General features: G+C 42.5%; 1 protein-coding gene across 1 annotated transcript in view; it reads right to left on the minus strand.

The window, feature by feature from the left end:
- DROSHA (drosha ribonuclease III) overlaps positions 1-19,200 on the minus strand; it is a 417,719-nt gene that overhangs the window by 103,542 nt on the left and 294,977 nt on the right. Inside the window, exon 22 of the mRNA XM_068236738.1 lies at positions 8,331-8,433. Coding sequence (XP_068092839.1) covers positions 8,331-8,433 — 103 coding nt within the window. The remainder of the gene's footprint in view (positions 1-8,330; positions 8,434-19,200) is intronic.

Below are 19,200 nucleotides of genomic sequence, written 5' to 3' on the forward strand. Positions count from 1 at the left end.
ATGGTGTCTAGTTTCCTGTCCATGTCCTTAAATGGCTGCTCAATGTTTTGGATACCTGTAAACAGGGTTTCTAAATAAGGATATTCCATTATAACCAATTCCTTCCAAATGGATGTTTTAAAACAGCATTTATTTTGCACTTTTCAGGGCAAAACTCCAGCGGGGGGATTGAGTAGGTGCATTTTCAAGCGCATGTATGTGCACGCACACCACCACAGTGGTTAAAGGGAAGGTTCACGCAGGAGCTAAAAAAAAAAATACAAATCCACTTACCTGGGGCTTCCTCCAGCCCGTGGCAGGCAGGACGTGCCCTCGCCGCGGCTCCTCAGGCTTCCGGTCTTTTCCAGTGGCGCACCCGACCTGGCCAGGCCAGCTGCCAGGTCGAGCTTCTTCTGCGCTCCAAAATGTGCCTCACGGGGGCGCGCTGACGTCATCGGACGTCCTCCGGGCTGTACTGCGAAGGCGCAGAACTACTGCGCCTGCGCAGTACAGCCCGGAGGACGTCCGATGACGTCAGCGCGCACCAGTGACACGCATGTTGGAGCGCAGAAGAAGCCTGACCTGGCAGCCGGCCTGGCCAGGTCGGGTGCGCCACTGGAAAAGACCGGGAGCCTGCGGAGCCGCGGCGAGGGCACGTCCTGCCTGCCACGGGCTGGAGGAAGCCCCAGGTAAGTGGATTTATATTTTTATTTTTTTTAGCTCCTGCGTGAACCTTCCCTTTAAGGCTAACTCTTCCTCAGCCGTAAAACAATATCCTTTACCGACTTCGGGATACAAGTATTTTTCTCTGTAAACCGTTCTGTATTTGCAGCTTTGATGGCCCTGTGAACCAGGAGGTGTGGAGCCCTGCCTTTCTAGCCTCTATACCTGAAATATTTTGTCCTACAGACAGAAAACTACTCTGCTTTATCCTCTTGAATATTTCAACATTCAGAATAGAGGAAAGCCTTGCTCTTGCCCACTTGCCATATTTGCCAGCTGGGAAATAGAGATGGCCCGAACATGGCCCAGCAGACAGTTCCCGGCAAATTTCAGCTGTTCACCTTCTCGGCGAACTGCGAACATATGGCGTGTTCAACCCACCCCCATACATCATAGTTAGTTATTTGGGCAGAAAAAAGACATACGTCCATCGAGTTCAACCAGAAAATAAGGTACAACACCAGCCTGCTCCCTAACATATCCCTGTTGATCAAGAGGAAGGCGAAGAAACCCCTTACAAGGCATGGTCCATTTAGCCCCAAAAGGGAAAAATTTCTTCCCGACTCCAGATGACAACAACACTGGGTATTACCTAGTAATTATAGCCATGGATGTCTTTCAACGCAAGGAAAGCATCTAAGCCCCTTCAAATGCAGATATAGAATTTGCCATAAATACTTCCTGTGGCAATGCATTCCACCTCTTAATCACTCTTACTGTAAAGAACCCTTTCCTAAATAAATGGCTAAAACGTTTTTCCTCCATGGATTATCATAGAGCCAAACTTTGACCCCTTACCTCACAGTCAGCAGACACATGGCAGTCAATCAGCTAGCACCCCCTCCTGGACCCCCCACCCCCATTAAAAATCAGTTGTGGTGGCCATATCGGATTCATTCTCTGCTGGCTGCTGTCTGTTAGTGAGAGCAGGGTCAGACTTGCTGCAGATAGGTAGGGAAAGAATTAGCTTGGCCTGTGTTCTTGTTCCTCACTTGCTGTGAAAGCCTTCCAAACAGCCCTTTTGAGGGCTAGTACATCGGTCTCCTGTGTTTGTGTGTGTGTGTGTGTGTGTGTGTGTGTGTGTGTGTGTGTGTGTGTGTGTGTGTGTGTGTGTGTGTGTGTGTGTGTGTGTGTGTGTGTGTGTGTGTGTGTGTGTGACACTCCACAGCCCACTGACAACCAGAACTGTGCGCATGCACAGTACCACTCCAATGCATTATTATTTCACTGTATTCTGATGGTACTATTGCATTTCTCTGTGTGTGACACTCTAAAGCCCACACCAAGAGCTGTGTGCACAGAACTGCTATTATTGTTGCCTCATTAAGTTGCACGCACAGAACCACTCCAGTGCATTATTATGTCACTGTATTCAAATAGTACTATTTCATTTCTCTGTGTGATTTCTGCCCTTTAGGGATTAAAACGCAACTTTGCATCTACTCCGTAATTTTTGGTGAGACTTTTGGCATGGATCCCCCTCCGGCATGCCCCTGTCCAGGTGTTAGACCCCTTGAAACAACTTTTCCATCACTTTTTTGGCCAGAAACAGTCTTTGTAGGTTTTAAAATTCACCTGCACATTGGAGTCTATAGCGATTTGCATGTTTGCGAACATTTGAGGAAGTTCACGTTCGCCGTTCATGAATGAAAAATTCTATGCTTGTGACATCTCTACTGGGAAACAGGGGTAAGCTCCTTCTTTCGAAATATGCAATACTCCATAACTTTAGCACCTATTCTACTGATGAAAAAACTCTTCCCCACATTCAACCTCTCTTTTTTCATACTATATAGTCCTCCCTTTCAGCAGGAAATATCAAAACTGAGGGAGGACAACAGGGCCTTCATTTTGTACAGAATGTTGTGAAACGTACACAGACTATGTAAGCTGTCAATAAATAGTTCATAGTAGCAATATGCTTGTTTCAGGTATAAATCAGACACTACTGGAGACAGAAAGATCAGCAAAACAGCCAAGCACCTGGAATGGTTTAAAAGGAAAGAAATATGGCAGCCTCCATATCTCTCATCTTACAGAGAATCTTAAACTAAACAATGCAATGAATCTTAAACTTAACTATGCAAATTATACTCCATAAGGGTTACCATCACCAGACACACTGATGGAAAGACTGCAATGTGTGTCATCTAAGTCTAGGCTGAACAGAAATTTGCCTTCTTAAATAAAAGATATTTGTGATTATTCAGGTTAGCGTGAGCTTTGAGGATCCCCACAATGCATCACTGCTGAATATGCAAATCATCTCTTTGTTGTTTCTGATAGCTAAACACACCTACAGAACCTTTGGAATACAATGATATGTCAGCTTGTTAAGTTTGTACAGAGCCACAACAATCGAACATGTATAAAGACTGTTCTGAATGGCTGATCCTCATCAGTGCATGACATGGATTAATGTGGCTCTAAAGGGTAGGACTTGAAACACCCAAAACATACATATAAGTTAATTGGCTTCCCCCTAAATTGTCCCTAGACTACAATACATACTCTACGATACATACATAAACATATGACTATGGTAGGAATTAGATTGTGAGCCCTTCTGAGGGACAGCTAAGTGACAATATACTCTGTACAGTGCTGCAGGAGATGTTGGAGCTATAAAAATACTAAATAATAATAATAAATATCTGTAGATATGCCTCCTTATGCTTATCCTTTGAAGAATGTAACTGATTAGTATGGAGTAAGGGCCGTGACAATGCTTAGTAACATTAATGGTTGGCTGTACATAACCATATTAAAGATGGGCACTGATATTTTTGGAGACTTGATGTAGGGTTCTCTTTAAGTTTCTAGTTTGAAATGCCTCCACTGTAGTGACTTCACATTAACAGGTATAAAAAGCATGTTCAGCAGCCTGCTATTGTGTGTTTTGACATTTTCAAAAGCCAAAAGCATTTCATATTCACTCTGGCATAATGTGCATGACAGTGCATATCTTTAGGTCAAAGCTGAAAAGGATTTTTAGATAATGGGGTCTCAAAAGTGAAATAGCATATTGAAGGTGGCAATTCATGGCTACTGATTACAGTTCAACTCCAGGCACAGATCAAAATAAGCCATCTGATAGCTTAGTAAGCAGCGTGACCAAATGTAACCTTTTTGTGTGAAAGATAAATTCTGCAGCTAAAATTCCCATTTAAAAAATTTGGCCATATGACCTGAAGTATCAGAACTGAAAAATTCACCTGTAGGGAAGGACTGGGGCTTGTTCCTGCTGCAGAGTAGTGGAGTACAGACAGATAGCAATCACTAGCTAAGGAAAAATTAGAAATGATTGTGAAAGGGCTCTAAGCTGGTAATTTAAAACCTTTTTTCTGACAATTGCTAATTTTGAAACTTACACGCAATTAGGGCTTGCTCACATTGGTGGTTATTTAACCACTTCACGCCAAAGGCGTTTTTACCCTAACGGACAAGAGCGATTTTCACCTTTCAGTGCTCATCCCTTTCATTTGCCAATAGCTTAATCACTACTAATCACAATGAGATGATATATATCTTGTTTGTTCACCACCAATTAGGCTATTTGGGGTTATTTGTTTTCAGTAATTACTTTATTTTCTATGCATTTTAAAGGGAAAAACAAAGAAAAATGAAAAAATACACTATTTCTCCAATTCCATCCCCTATAGTTTTAATATAAACACTGCTACTGTACATAAAACCCACACATTTTATCTGCCTATTTGTCCTGGTTATCACAACATTTTAATTATGTCCCTAGTACAAAGTATGGTGACAATATAACATTTGGAAATAAAGGTGTATTTTTTTCTTTTGTGTTTTTTTCTTTCACTATTTTCACGTGCACAGGAATGCACATGCACGTGCGGGAGCGCGCACGCACACAGCGGCAGCAGCACTGCCTGACTTATAAAAACGTTCTGGAGCCATTAAGAGGCTCTAGCAGGACGTTTTTATAAGTCAGCTTGTCATTAAGTGGTTAAAGTTATCCTCGCTGGTTTAAAGGTCTAAACTGAGAGGGATATTTCCTTTTAAAAAAATCAAGTTGCCTGGCATCCTGTTGATCTTTCTAGCATTAGTAGTGTCTGAATCACACACCTGAAACAAGCATGCAGCTAGTCCAATCAGACTCATATGATCAGCATGCTTGTTCAGCGTTTATGGCTAAAATAATTAAAGGTAGAGGATAAACAGAAGAAATAGGCAATCTGCATTGTTTAAAAGGAAACAAATATATCAGCCTCCATATCCCCCTCAGTTCAGGTGTGCTTTAAACTATCAGAAAACTAGCTTGAAAATGTTACCTAAAGAAGCCTGTGACTTTCACATATATGGTCTTCGGCAGCATTTGGTCAGTCTTGGCTGTACACGCTGTAGAAAGAGCTGAATGCAGCATTTCACGGGCAGCAAACACTTCTGGTTAAGGTACCTAATTAGGTATAATTAGGTATTTTTGTAGCATTTTCCATTGTAGCATTTTCTGGCATCCACTACATACTGTGGTGACTGGAAGTTACTTCAATAAACTCTAACCAAAGTCTTCTAAAAACCTAAGCTAGGTAATGCCACAAAAACGCCTTTAAATGGTGGCATTTTGAAAGTGGTTACTTAGCGGTGACTTTAAATGATGGGATAGTCAAATGACGGGATAGTGCCTTTATGAATATACCTGGAAAACAAGGTTTGCTGTGGTATTTCAACATGGCTCTAAGAGAAGAGTTGGAATTTAAGCACATTTTGAATGGCCATGTATTGGGTCACAAGGGAGAGCCATGTAAATAGTTTGTTGTAGAAGGGAAAGGATGTGCCGTATTTTTGGGTATATAAAAGGCTCTGGACTATAAGATACACCTAGGTTTAAAGGGCAAAAGTCAGGGAAAAATGAAAAATACTAAACCTAGGTGTGTCTACAGTGCAGGGGCACCCTATGTACCATTTGCCCCCTGAACTGTCTCCAAGATACTCTAAGCTACACTTACAAGATAAACTACACTAATCCTTGCTGCCCTACCAGCTAAGCTATACTACACTCAGACTACACTAACACAACACTACACTAACACTTTCATACTGCACCTAATGTTGCTGCCGTGCTCCTCTCCTGTGGATGCCAACGCGCTCCTCTTCTCATCCTGGAGCTGGCGATCTAACAGTCACCTACCGCTACAGTGCTCTGGATCCTCTTTATTTGCGCCGTACTTCTGCACTATAACCCCAGTGGCCCACGTGCGCTGGGATCATGTAGCGTATGTGCGCCGCTGGGGTTACAGTGCAAAATTCGGCACAAGTACGCAGGACCCGGAGTAGTAAAGTGGCAGGCGGCCGCTATATCAGCAGGTCCAAGATGTGAAGAGGAGCGTGTCGGCATCCACAGGACCCGAGCGAGGGGAAGAGGAGCATGGCGGCAGAATGGGTAAGTCCTTCCCTGTGCACTTTGCACTTCTTTTTACCGTATCTTCTGAATATAAGACGCATCCACTTTTTCCCCCAGTTTTGGGGAAGAAAAATTGCTTTTTACATTCCGAAAAAACAGTACATCAAGACATATCTCTACCTCTATGGTTATGAAATTCCTAAACCTAAACAGATTTTCTATGTACATCTTTCAGTCTTTGACAACCACTAGGCTAAACGCACTAGGTAACTTATCTCACAAGTGCTTTGGGACAAAGACTTTTGAATAACAGAATTTAGAAGAGGCACAGTGGTTACAGTATGCATTATATCCATCATTTACACAATACACTTTCCGGCACACATCTCAAACTTATTTTGCTTTTCTATTAAAGATACCAGCTCCGTACGGAGAAAAAGTAACCATATGTTACATTTATAAATATAAATCTTTTCAATCATTCTTTCGGGAAGTAACAGAGTGGTTTCAAGAGTTCACACACAATCACACAGACATGCACTTGGGAGAGAAATAACCACAATGGAATGAAATTTAAAGAATTCAGTATATTGCTGTTGGTAAGGAAGACATGCAAGACAAGAAATTAATGGAAATGGCTTTTAAACTGATCTGCTAAATATAAGGAAAGTAAAAGCCAAGAACATGACAAATGAATCGGAGTTTACTTTCAATATTATTATGCATTTATACAGGGTGTTTTCCTCAGTGCTTTACAGAGAGTACACTGAACAATTCACATTACGAACCGGGCCATTCCTCTTGCTTGCCATCTGACTTTATGGTAAGGGAAGGGGTAAGAGAAGGGGTAGGGGTATCAGGTAGATTAGAGGAGATGGCAGTAAAGCCCCTGGCACCCACTAAACAATGTGACACACTTGCATCAGTCACAATGGGAGGCAATATAAAAACATTTCACTCAGTAAGCCCTATCAATAGTTATATCTAAGGCTGCTTCCACACAGGGACGTTACAGTGCGCCTGTAACGCTCCCCCAACGCACAGCAATGTAACACAAGTGGGCTGTTCACACAGCCCAAGTTACGTTAAAAGTAACGCTGCACGTTGTCGGGAATGTGCAGCATGCTACGGCGTTAGAGCGGCTATAGCCGCGTTAGACTGTTTGCATATGCGCAGTGGGGGGCGGAGAGGAGGCGGGGAGAGCCAGCTACATGGCTACTTAATATTCACTGCACTGGCGGCCGCTGATGGGCCGGCGGGACCAGGTGATGCGGAGTGTCTCGCTCCGCATCACGTGGTCCTGCCGGCCAATCAGCGCCACTCTGGGAGACCTTATAGGGATAGAGCCGCCTAACGCGGCTCACTCTACCGTCCTCTCTTGCAGCACCATACGATGCGTTAGGTGCACGTTATGTGACCTTAACGTGGCACCTAATGCAACGTCTTGGTCTGCAAGTAGCCTGAAGGTCGATACACACACTAGAGTAAACCCGGCTGAGATGGATGCTAATGACCACCTCTGTAGAGAAGTGTGTGTGTGTGTGTGGGGGGGGGGGGGGGGGGGGGGGCTAATGACGTGTCTGTACAGTCTCGCCCGAAGGTTTGTACCCTGATCTCTGCCGTGCGACATTGGTCTGTCCGGTATGTACGAAGCTTTAGTGTGCATGCTCACAATTCAGCTACAGCAAAAACATTTGCATTTTGTTCTTTGTAGTTTATAATTTAACCTTCTTTCCACTATACTGATTGTCTACTATTATGGCCATTTTAGATTTTCATTCTCTGGAAATATTGCCAGCGGGGCATTATTTGTTAAATCTTGTGAGAAGACTTATCATATCCTAAGGTATAACCTGACAGAAGCTTTTATATCCTTTAAAATTAATAGCTATATACATAAACATATTTTACTGTGTGCTGAAGACATCCCATCTCGGCATATTTGCATATATAGATACTGCAGGAGTGTGAGCTGTCAAGACAAGATTATATATTGCTGCAGTGCTGCAAACATTGAGATTATTCTACAGAGTAATAGAATGTGTTGGGACTATATAAAATATGGATTAAAAAAAAAAAATACAAACAAAACAAAGAAGAATTTCACTAGTGTCAGATGCTTCTCTCAAACAGCACATCCCTACAATTTTGCTATAAAACCCTGACATATTTAAAAATCATACTCACGCAGATTTGTCTAATAAAGCTGCAAGTATCCATGAATTGGTCATGCACAAAATCAGAACTATACACTAATTACCCATTAGAGCTTCAAAGCAGTTTGCCATGGCATGCCGCAAATCTGATTCTCTACACAGGTCTGGTCCATGGGCATACAGCATAAACCGATCCAGCTCCAGTTTCTATGGCAGAAGAGACAAGGAGATCACGTTAGAGCATACTTCCTGTGACTGTGTAAAAGCAAATATTAACTTCTACTCTCGTCTAAGTTATTATGCATGTATTAATCTTTTTTTTCCTGTCGTTTAGGCTCCCTGCACACTGCGTGTGATTCCGATTTTTACATCCGATTCAGATTTTTAATAATTACTGCATGCTGCGTTTTTCCCTTCGTTTTTCTGTTGAATGCATTCAGGGAAAATCGGAATTGCAAATCGGAAATGGAATCGCAAAACAGATTTGCAGTGTGCAGGGAGCCTTACGCTTTACAATACAGCAAGCATTTGATATTGAATCAGTTTAGCATGATGACTGAAACGGACAGATATTAAAAAAATCCAAATCGGATCATGCAGCTGCGTGCAGCGCCCAGAAGCAAACTACACACAAACAAAAAAGTAATAGCATTGGCCACGTTGCATAAAATGAAAGGATGCACAATGCTACTATACAACCATTGAAGAATTAAAAAGTACATTAAACTGTAGTGTTTGCTACTGTCATGCAAGGCACTTGTCTCAGCAAAGGTTAATTCATTTGAAGGCCAATCTTTTTGCTGTGGGGCCCCCATCACTTGCACATAAGCCCATTTCAAGAAAAACGGTGTTCCTTGTCCTGCAGCAAAAGTGGTTCCCATTATCTCCAAGAGTTTTGTAAATCCTGATCCTGTTGTTTTAGCTATTAGAGGAATTAAGTCCAGCTATAAAGTATAATGCTTTAAACTAAGAACATGTTAAGTTGATAGAAGTGCTGCAAATGGCAGATTTTACCAGCAGGTACCATAAAATGTGAAAAATACTTTTAGGTTTGTGTGAGAGATATGTAAGAAAGAAGCTAGTGTTAATACAGAAAGGCCACAAATATCAGCTTTCCTCAAAATGACTTTTCGTGAACACTGCCCTAATACATATACACATTTGGGATTATTTATTAAGAAACAAAAGGTTCAGAGCGCTCTACCCAGGATGTCACACTGGATTGTTATTTGGTCACGTACCTATTAAAGAGGAGCAGTCAGCCATACTAGCTCAGAAAAATAAACATATATAGTAGATAAATACTTGCGCTACTTACATAACATATGTATTGCACTGTCCACATTTTGATTTTAGTGATTGTCCTGTCGTAAAAAAAAAAAAAAAAGAGAAAATCCTTCTTAGGATTTTCCATATTGACTCTGTCTATCTTGAAGCCAGTCCTGACATAATCTCCTCCCTTTCTCTGTCTATGTATGCTTTGTCCGCTCTCCTCCCAGTCTTCAGGCACTCCAACCCAGCTCTGCATTAGAAAGTGCATTGTCATTGTGTGACTGCAGCTTCTCAGCATGAGAAATATTGACCAATCAGAGAGGAACAGAGGTGTGGGAGGGAAAAACCGGAAGTAAAGAGGCTTCTGCCGATCAGGATGCATTAGTTATGTTTGAGGCAAAGTAAACAAGAAAAAAGAAATCCCAGCATACCCTGTAACTTCCTTTGTGTGGCATATGTACCAAATAAGAGTCAGGGAAACTGGGAAATTATATTTTATGGAGAAGGAAAGTAAAAGTAATTTTTAACTTTTGGATTGCCTGGTTAGCATGCTTATTACTTGTTTACCAGATAGAAATAAAATATTGATTTTTGATTTTATGCCTGACAGTTACTCTTTAAGAGAGTGATCAGACAGCCTCTCACATTGTAGTACCTATCTTCCTGGGTACGTGTCCATATCAAGGGATTCTTTGCAAGTACAACGGTAGATAGCTATCCTCCACAATCTTAGGGATGCTCATCCGGATTCCGCGGAAATGCAATTTCCGAAATTCCGATCGGAAATTGCATTTCCGCATCGGAATGCGGAAATCGGTAATGCAAGTGCCGTAGGCGGATTTCCGCCGGAAATCGCGGAAATTTCCGCCGGAAATCGCGGAAATTCCACCCGACTTTAACATTGATTTTCTCAAAAACTATAAGGTCTTTTTGAAAACTTTTTTTTGCATCTTGTTCACAAGATTCGGTTTAATAAATGCTGAAAATTTGGTGTTTCTAGGACTTAAGGGGGCTTTTCTATTAACTGCTAAATTCGGCAGATTTTTACTGTAATGTAAAATGCAGAAAATCTGCATCTGCCTATTTTCTGCATTTTACATGACAGTAAAAATCCGCCGAGTTTAGAAGTTAATAGCAAAACCCCCGTAAGTCCTAGATACACCAAATTTTCAGGGTTTATTAAACAGAACCTTCTGAGCAAGATGCAAAAAAAAGTTTTCAAAAAGACCTTATAGTTTTTGAGAAAATTGATGTTAAAGTCGGGCGGAATTTCCGCGATTTCCGGCGGAAATTCCGCCTTGGAATGCGGAAATTGGTAGCGGAAAGCGGAATCGGTAATCGGTACATAACGGAATGCGGAATTACAGCGGAATCGGAATTTGGCATTCCGACCATCCCTACACAATCTGCACTCCCCTAGTGTTTAAAGCATGTGGGTTGGTATTAGCCAGTAGAAATCGCTACATAATTATGGTTTCCTGCCTCATGGCTACCAAATGTACTTTTTGATTTAGGGTTTTTGTTTTTATTATTATTATTTTGTAATTGCTTTACTTAAGCAATAGTATAGTCCATATCCACTCAAAACTGTAGAACTGCACTTTAAAGTTGAAATATAGAGGACGAGCTGGGATTTATAAACGGATATTTGGATTGGGTAAGGAGCCTTGGCTTGGAGTACATACATACCTTAATTGCCTACATGGGCATTTTTTTAATTTGAGTTTTAGCAACTTTTTTTTGTCATTTTCAATCTGAAATTGTACTTTCTTTAAGTGCCTTCTGGGTGAATGTATGTGTTTTGTGGTAGGAGTATTAATTCAATGTAAGTATTCACAATTCTTACAAATAAAATATATATTTTTTAAAAAGTGGAACTACTTCCTTTTCTTTATTTTTTTTTTTTAAAGTAGTCTGAAGTCTAGCCGCCCTGATAAGATCAGACCCCCTGATCCAAGGCCTAAAAAAAGCAAACAACAACGATAAAATTAGTCTTTATGCAGACAATATGCTTCTATATCTAAGTGACCCTGGACCCTCACTCCATCGGTCCCTCCAAACTATAAATAGCTTTGGTCAATATTCAGGCTTACGCATTAACTGGTCTAAATCCTATATACTCCCCATTGATGTGTTTCCTCCAACCTTGTCTCAAGCCTCCTCTTCTCTTCAATGGGCGTCAGTGATTATCTAACTTGGTATTAACATCTCACGTACACCTCAGGATTTCACCTCTTTAAAGGGACTCCGAGCTCATCTAAAAAATAAAAGTTGTACTCACCCGGGGCTTTTTCCAGCCCAGTGCTGGTCGGGAGGTCCCACGACGGCGTCCTGGCTCCTCTCCTACTCCCCGCTCCGGAATGGCTGACCGGCCGCAGCCCGGGCGACACTCGGCCGAGTGTCGGGCTGCTCCTTCCGTGTATGACGCGGCTGTCGCCACACGCCGGCCGCCTCGCGTCATCGCGGCGGCCGGCGTGGCAGTACCGCAAATGCGCGCTTTAATCGCGCATGCGCAGTACTTTCACGCCGGCCGCCGTGATGGCGCGAGGCGGCCAGCGTGTGACGTTAGCCGCGTCATACGCGGAAGGAGCAGCCCGACACTCGGCCGAGTGTCGCCCGGGCTGCGGCCGGTCAGCCATTCCGGAGTGGGGAGTAGGAGAGGAGCCAGGACGCCGTCGTGGGACCTCCCGACCAGCACTGGGCTGGAAAAAGACCCGGGTGAGTACAACTTTTATTTTTTAGATGAGCTCGGAGTCCCTTTAAACTGGACACCGTTGCTACACAATATAACTGCTAAATTTCAAGCCTGGTCTAAACTCCCTATAGGTGTAGTTGGCCGAGCAAATCTTTTTAAAATGATTCTCCTCCCCAAGGTGCTTTACATTTCATGGAATGCCTCGATTTATCTACCATATGTTACTTTTGTTAAAATAAATACTCTCTTAACTCAATTTATATGGGGGTCTTCGAGACACCGTCTTTCTTTCCCTACCCTCCAAAACCTAAAAGATTTAGGGGGCATGGCAGTCCCCAACTATTTGGCCTCTCAATTATCACATATTTTCTTTGACCTCACAATTAATAGGAATCGCACCTGCAATTTGTTAAGTGACATTCCTTCACATGGGCCCCCTTTCCATCATAGCAGCTAGTGGCAAGAACTCTCCCCATATCAAATTATTTCCGGACACCTTCCGCCAAACTCTAAAAGTCTGGGACACTGCACATAAATTTCTTGAGCCGGATGCCCCTATGAAATTTACCCCTCTCTGGGAAAATCGAGGCCTTCCTGAACTCCGTAAGCTCCCCAATAGCAGATTATGGATTGAGCGTGGTATATTTTACCTGCATCAGGTCATTGACTCTGGATCTATTGTCCCCTTCGAGCAATTAGCGGCCAAATTCCAATTGCCATCATCTATGCAATTTTACTACATACAATTATCACATCCCTTAAAAACTCCGTTTTCTACAGTGCCACCTTCCCTTTTTGACTCCGGTATACTTAACATTGTTACAGGCCCCTCTTCCAGTCAGTTAATTTCTACCTTGTACTCTGCCATCATGATAACTGGTGCTACTCGTAGAGCCTTTGTTAAGAAATCTCAGTGGGTGCAGGATCTTGGGGAGATCTCCGATGAAGATTGGGAGGAGGCTCTTGAAGATTCTGCCAGGGTTTCCCCCCACATACCAGATAGACTACTTAGTCTCTACGTGATACATAGAGCTTACCTTACTCCGGTTCGACTAGCTAAATTTCGATCTGGATATTCACCCCTATGTCCTAAATGTGCCCTAACCCAGGGTACCTTTTACCACATGATTTGGTCCTGTCCTGAAGTGAACCTTTATTGGCAACAAAATGGGCTGTCCTGTAACCCTTGACCCCAAACTTTGTCTGCTCAACATGATCCCTCTTAATATCCGCAACAAACACACTAAACTTTTCCTGCTCAATGTTTTTCATGTTGCCCGTAAGGTCCTTACCCAGTCCTGGATACAACCACTGGTTCCCGTATTGTCTGACTGGATTAGAGTCATCAATAACATGCTACCATTTCACAAATGGGGAGCAGAACGTAAATACCATTCCATTTGGGACACTTGGACCACTTCCCGTTACACTCGCTTTAGAGTCTAACCTTTATTAATGAACCATGCAACTCCATGGAACTTGCTGTGTGGTGGTGGTGGGGGGCGAGGGGGACTCCTTCTGGATCTCGGCTTTCTTTGTATATACTTTGTTTTTGTTGGGCCTTTTTTTATGTTAATTAGTGTATAACATGTCACTTTGTTGGTTAACTTCTCCTTGAACTAAGAGAAGACAACAGACATTCTCCTGCAGGTCTCTTCCTTTAAATTAAAAATCAACACGTCAAGATAATGATTGCTATATTTTTTCGTACCCTTCACCTGCAATTGTAATATGCATGCCGTCTGTGTACGGTCGATATCTATATGTCTTGTCTATATTTCACAATAAAGTTGACTTGTTAAGTTAAAAAAAAGTAGTCTGAAGTAGTCGGCAATTAGATGGTAAAGCTTTTGCAACCTCATCTGGGCCACGTCAGATCATGGTACAAACTACTAAAAGGCAAGTGAAATGGGTATTGTGCAAGTGTAGTGGTATACATATAAATTTGAAAAAAATAAATCTAGGATATAGCCTAAAAAAAATGTTCATTACTAGTTCTGGACATTGACTAACTGCTATCTCACTAACCATTTAGCAGGATCTGATATGAATTGGATGAAGACTGAAAACTTTAGCCAACTAGCACAAGACAACTTTTTTTAAAACCCCATCCAGGATTACTGGATTACACACGCACTCCATAGCTCTCTGATCTTAGTAAATTAGGGCTGATTTCTGACCAATTCAAGTATTTACTGATTTCTGACCAATTCGAGTAGAGTGATCAAATTTGCCAGAAATCTATTGCTCCAACACATCTGATTAAATTAACTTATGATCCATGCTGTATAGTTTGTCAATCGAAAGTCTGACTGGACATGTGTGTTGGGGCGAAACAGGATCGCTGGAGGATCAATACCTCATAGCGTTGCACTGCATCAAGCAGTACGATTGCAATGAGCTTCTGCTAAAATCTATCAAAATTTTGTTTGCCACGAAGGCTAGAAGCAAATCCCTATCCAATCAAATTCCAATCAGACAGAGATCGATCAGCTTGGCATACCGGGCCATTATCAACTTGTGTATGAGTCTGTAATAGCATCAAATATGCACATACAAGCATCAGGCAGTGTAATACTAACATTATCACTATGGGGTTGATTCATCAACGAGATTAACGAAGCAGTGATAGTCAAAAAACAATTAGCTTAAAAACAAGAAGAGAATCGAGAGCCCAATATGGTGCAGTGTTGTCAGGTAAAATGAAGAGTTCAATACAATTTTATGTGTATATACTCACAAACATGGGGTAACCACTTTAAATGCAGGTGGGGAGCATTAGGACCTGACCCCACTCAGGTTAAGAAGTCGCTCTCTGTAGATAGTAGATGGGGATGCACCCCTCCACCCAGGGTGGACTAGAAGATCAGCAAAAACTCGGTATACAGAGGCGCCAGAGTAGAGTAAAACATTTTAAAAACCGCTTAAAAGCAGAGGGAGATGTTAACCACTTGAGGACCGTAGGCTTTACCCCCCTTAAGGACCAGACCCTTTTTTTCCATTCAGACCACTGCAGCTTTCACGGTTTATTGCTCGCTCATACAACCTACCACCTAAATGAATGTTGGCTCCTTTTCTTGTCACTAATAAAGCTTTCTTTTGGTGCTATTTGATTGCTGCTGCGATTTTTACTTTTTTATATATTCATCAAAAAAAGACATGAATTTTGTCAAAAAATGATTTTTTTAACTTTCTGTGCTGACATTTTTCAAATAAAGTAAAATTTCTGTATACATGCAGCACTAAAAATGTGGACAAACATGTTTTTAATAAAAAAAAAAACCCATTCAGCCTATATTGATTGGTTTCGGTAAAAGTTATAGCGTTTACAAACTATGGTGCAAAAAGTGAATTTTCCCATTTTGAAGCATCTCAGACTTTTCTGACCACCTGTCATGTTTCATGAGGGGCTAGAATTCCAGGATAGTATAAATACCCCCCAAATGACCCCATTTTGGAAAGAAGACATCCCAAAGTATTCACTGAGAGGCATGGTGAGTTCATAGAAGATATTATTTTTTGTCACAAGTTAGCGGAAAATGACACTTTGTGACAAAAAAAAATGTTTCCATTTCTTATAACTTGCGACAAAAAAAAAAAATGAAATCTGCCACGGACTCACTATGCTCCTCTCTGAATACCTTGAAGTGTCTACTTTCCAAAATGGGGTCATTTGTGGGGTGTGTTTACTGTCCTGGCATTTTGGGGGGTGCCTAATTGTAAGCACCCCTGTAAAGCCTAAAGGTGCTCATTGGACTTTGGGCCCCTTAGCGCAGTTAGGCTGCAAAAAAGTGCCACACATGTGGTATTGCCGTACTCAGGAGAAGTAGTATAATGTGTTTTGGGGTGTATTTTTACACATACCCATGCTGGGTGGGAGAAATATCTCTGTAAATTACAATTGTTTGATTTTTTTTTCTAAAATGGGGTCACTTGTGGGGTTTTAATACCGCCCTGGCATTTTACGGGCCCAAAACCGTGAGTAGTCTGGAAACCAAATGTCTCAAAATGACTGTTCAGGGGTATAAGCATCTGCAAATTTTTATGACAGGTGGTCTATGAGGGGGCGAATTTTGTGGAACCGGTCATAAGCAGGGTGGCCTTTTAGATGACAGGTTGTATTAGGCCTGATCTGATGGATAGGAGTGCTAGGGGGGTGACAGGAGGTGATTGATGGGTGTCTCAGGGGGTGGTTAGAGGGGAAAATAGATGCAATCAATGCACTGGGGAGGTGATCGGAAGGGGGTCTGAGGGGGATCTGAGGGTTTGGCCGAGTGATCAGAAGCCCACACGGGGCAAATTAGGGCCTGATCTGATGGGTTGGTGTGCTAGGGGGTGACAGGAGGTGATTGATGGGTGTCTCAAGGTGTGATTAGAGGGGGGAATAGATGCAAGCAATGCACTGGCGAGGTGATCAGGGCTGGGGTCTGAGGGCGTTCTGCGGGTGTGGGCGTGTGATTGAGTGCCCTAGGGGCAGATAGGGGTCTAATCTGATGGGTTGCAGTGACAGGGGGTGATTGATGGGTAATTAGTGGGTGTTTAGGGTAGAGAACAGATGTAAACAATGCACTTGGGAGGTGATCTGACGTCGGATCTGCGGGAGATCTATTGGTGTGGGTGGGTGATCAGATTGCCCGCAAGGGGCAGGTTAGGGGCTGATTGATGGGTGGCAGCGACAGGGGGTGATTGATGGGTGGCAGTGACAGGGGGTGATTGATGGGTGATTGACAGGTGATCAGTGGGTTATTACAGGGAAGAACAGATGTAAATAATGCACTGGCGAATTGATAAGGAGGGTATGAGGGCAATCTGAGCGTGTAGGCGGGTGATTGGGTGCCTGCAAGGGGCAGATTAGGGTCTGATCTGATGAGTAACAGTGACAGGTGGTGATTGATGGGTAATCAGTGGGTGTTTAGGGTAGAGAACAGATGTAAACAATGCACATGGGAGGTGATCTGACGTCGGATCTGCGGGCGATCTATTGGTGTGGGTGGGTGATCAGATTGCCCGCAAGGGGCAGGTTAGGGGCTGATTGATGGGTGGCAGTGACAGGGGGTGATTGATGGGTGATTGACAGGTGATCAGTGGGTTATTACAGGGAAGAACAGATGTAAATAATGCACTGGCGAACTGATAAGGGGGGGTCTGAGGGCAATCTGAGCGTGTAGGCAGGTGATTGGGTGCCCGCAAGGGGCAGATTAGGGTCTGATCTGATGGGTAACAAGTGACAGGTGGTGATAGGGGGTGATTGATGGGTAATTAGTGGGTGTTTAGGGTAGAGAACAGATGTAAACAATGCACTTGGGAGGTGATCTGACGTCGGATCTGCGGGCGATCTATTGGTGTGGGTGGGTGATCAGATTGCCCGCAAGGGGCAGGTTAGGGGCTGATTGATGGGTGGCAGCGACAGGGGGTGATTGATGGGTGGCAGTGACAGGGGGTGATTGATGGGTGATTGACAGGTGATCAGTGGGTTATTACAGGGAAGAACAGATGTAAATAATGCACTGGCGAATTGATAAGGGGGGGTCTGAGGGCAATCTGAGCGTGTAGGTGGGTGATTGGGTGCCCGCAAGGGCAGATTAGGGTCTGATCTGATGGGTAACAGTGACAGGTGGTGATAGGGGGTGATTGATGGGTAATTAGTGGGTGTTTAGGGTAGAGAACAGATGTAAACAATGCACTTGGGAGGTGATCTGACGTTGGATCTGCGGGCGATCAGATCTAGACAGAGGTGCTCAAACCTATTGCTTGACCCACTGAGTTGTGCTCTCATTTTTGCCTGAAGAAGCAGGGTCACGCCCACGAAACGTGTTGCATTTGTGGAGTTGAATAAATTATTTGTCATTTCTGTTTTATCGAGACTCAAGTGAGTTTTCTTTTTTTGTAAGAGGGAGGTGAGTCTACCTTAACATCCCCCTCTGCTTTTAAGCAGTTTTTAAAACATTTTACTCTACTCTGGCGCCTCTGTATTCTGAGTTTTTGCTAAAAAACAATTAGCGGCCACTATGCATGGTACGCTCACTCCTTGCAGCGTAGCCTGCCTTACTTATTTAAATAGCGGCCGCTGTTGTGAAGTATCGCGACCATAATACTTCACAGCAGCAGCTGCTATTTAAAGGAGTGCGTGTTGCTAAGGAAGCAATGCGTGTAACTAAGTAAGGCATGCTACGCTGCAATGAGCGGGTGTAGCGTGCATAGCGGCTGCTAATTGTTTCTTAACGAGCTGAAGCAGCGCTCGTTAATCTCATTGATAAATCAATTACTATGTCTCTATGTATGTTGGTTACATTTCGGTGCCCAGAAAAGATAAGAGATGCTAGTATAATATTCTAATGAATATTATCACTGGGCCAAATCCACATTGCAATAAAGAAGAGAAACACCAGGAAACATACCGTTATGGTTTTATCTTAAATATCAACCATTTCTTTACAAAGTTGATTTAATTACATTCTCTGAGCATCAATAGCTTAGCTAACATTTGCAATAAAGTCATTGTTCCATATATCCACTTATTATGCAATCCAGTTCTCAAAAAGTAAGGCGAGACAGAAATACTTTATACATGAGGTTCATGGCAGGTTAAACCATTAACAGAAATATCTGCCTAGAAAGCTCAAAATCCAACATCCCTAAAAAGTCACTTACTTTTTAGGGATTTAACTTTTTTAGTTAAAGAGACACTGAAGCGGAAAAAAAATTATGATATTTTGATTTGTATACGTAGTACAGCTAAGAAATAAAACATTAAGATCAGATACATCAGTCTAATTGCTTCCAGTACAGGAAGAGTTAAGAAACTCTAGTTGTTATCTCTATGTAATAAAGCCATTAAAGAGAGAGGGCTGACTTCTGACTTTTATTATCTCAACTGTTAGTAAACAAATGTCTTTTTCTCTGCTAGAGGAGAGGTCATTAGTTCACAGACTGCTCTGAAAGAATCATTTTGAATGCTGAGTGTTGTGTAATCTGCACATATTAGAGAATGATGCAATGTTAGAAAA

Source organism: Hyperolius riggenbachi, chromosome 5 (genome assembly GCF_040937935.1).
Source record: "Hyperolius riggenbachi isolate aHypRig1 chromosome 5, aHypRig1.pri, whole genome shotgun sequence".
Taxonomy (NCBI): Eukaryota; Metazoa; Chordata; class Amphibia; order Anura; family Hyperoliidae; genus Hyperolius; species Hyperolius riggenbachi.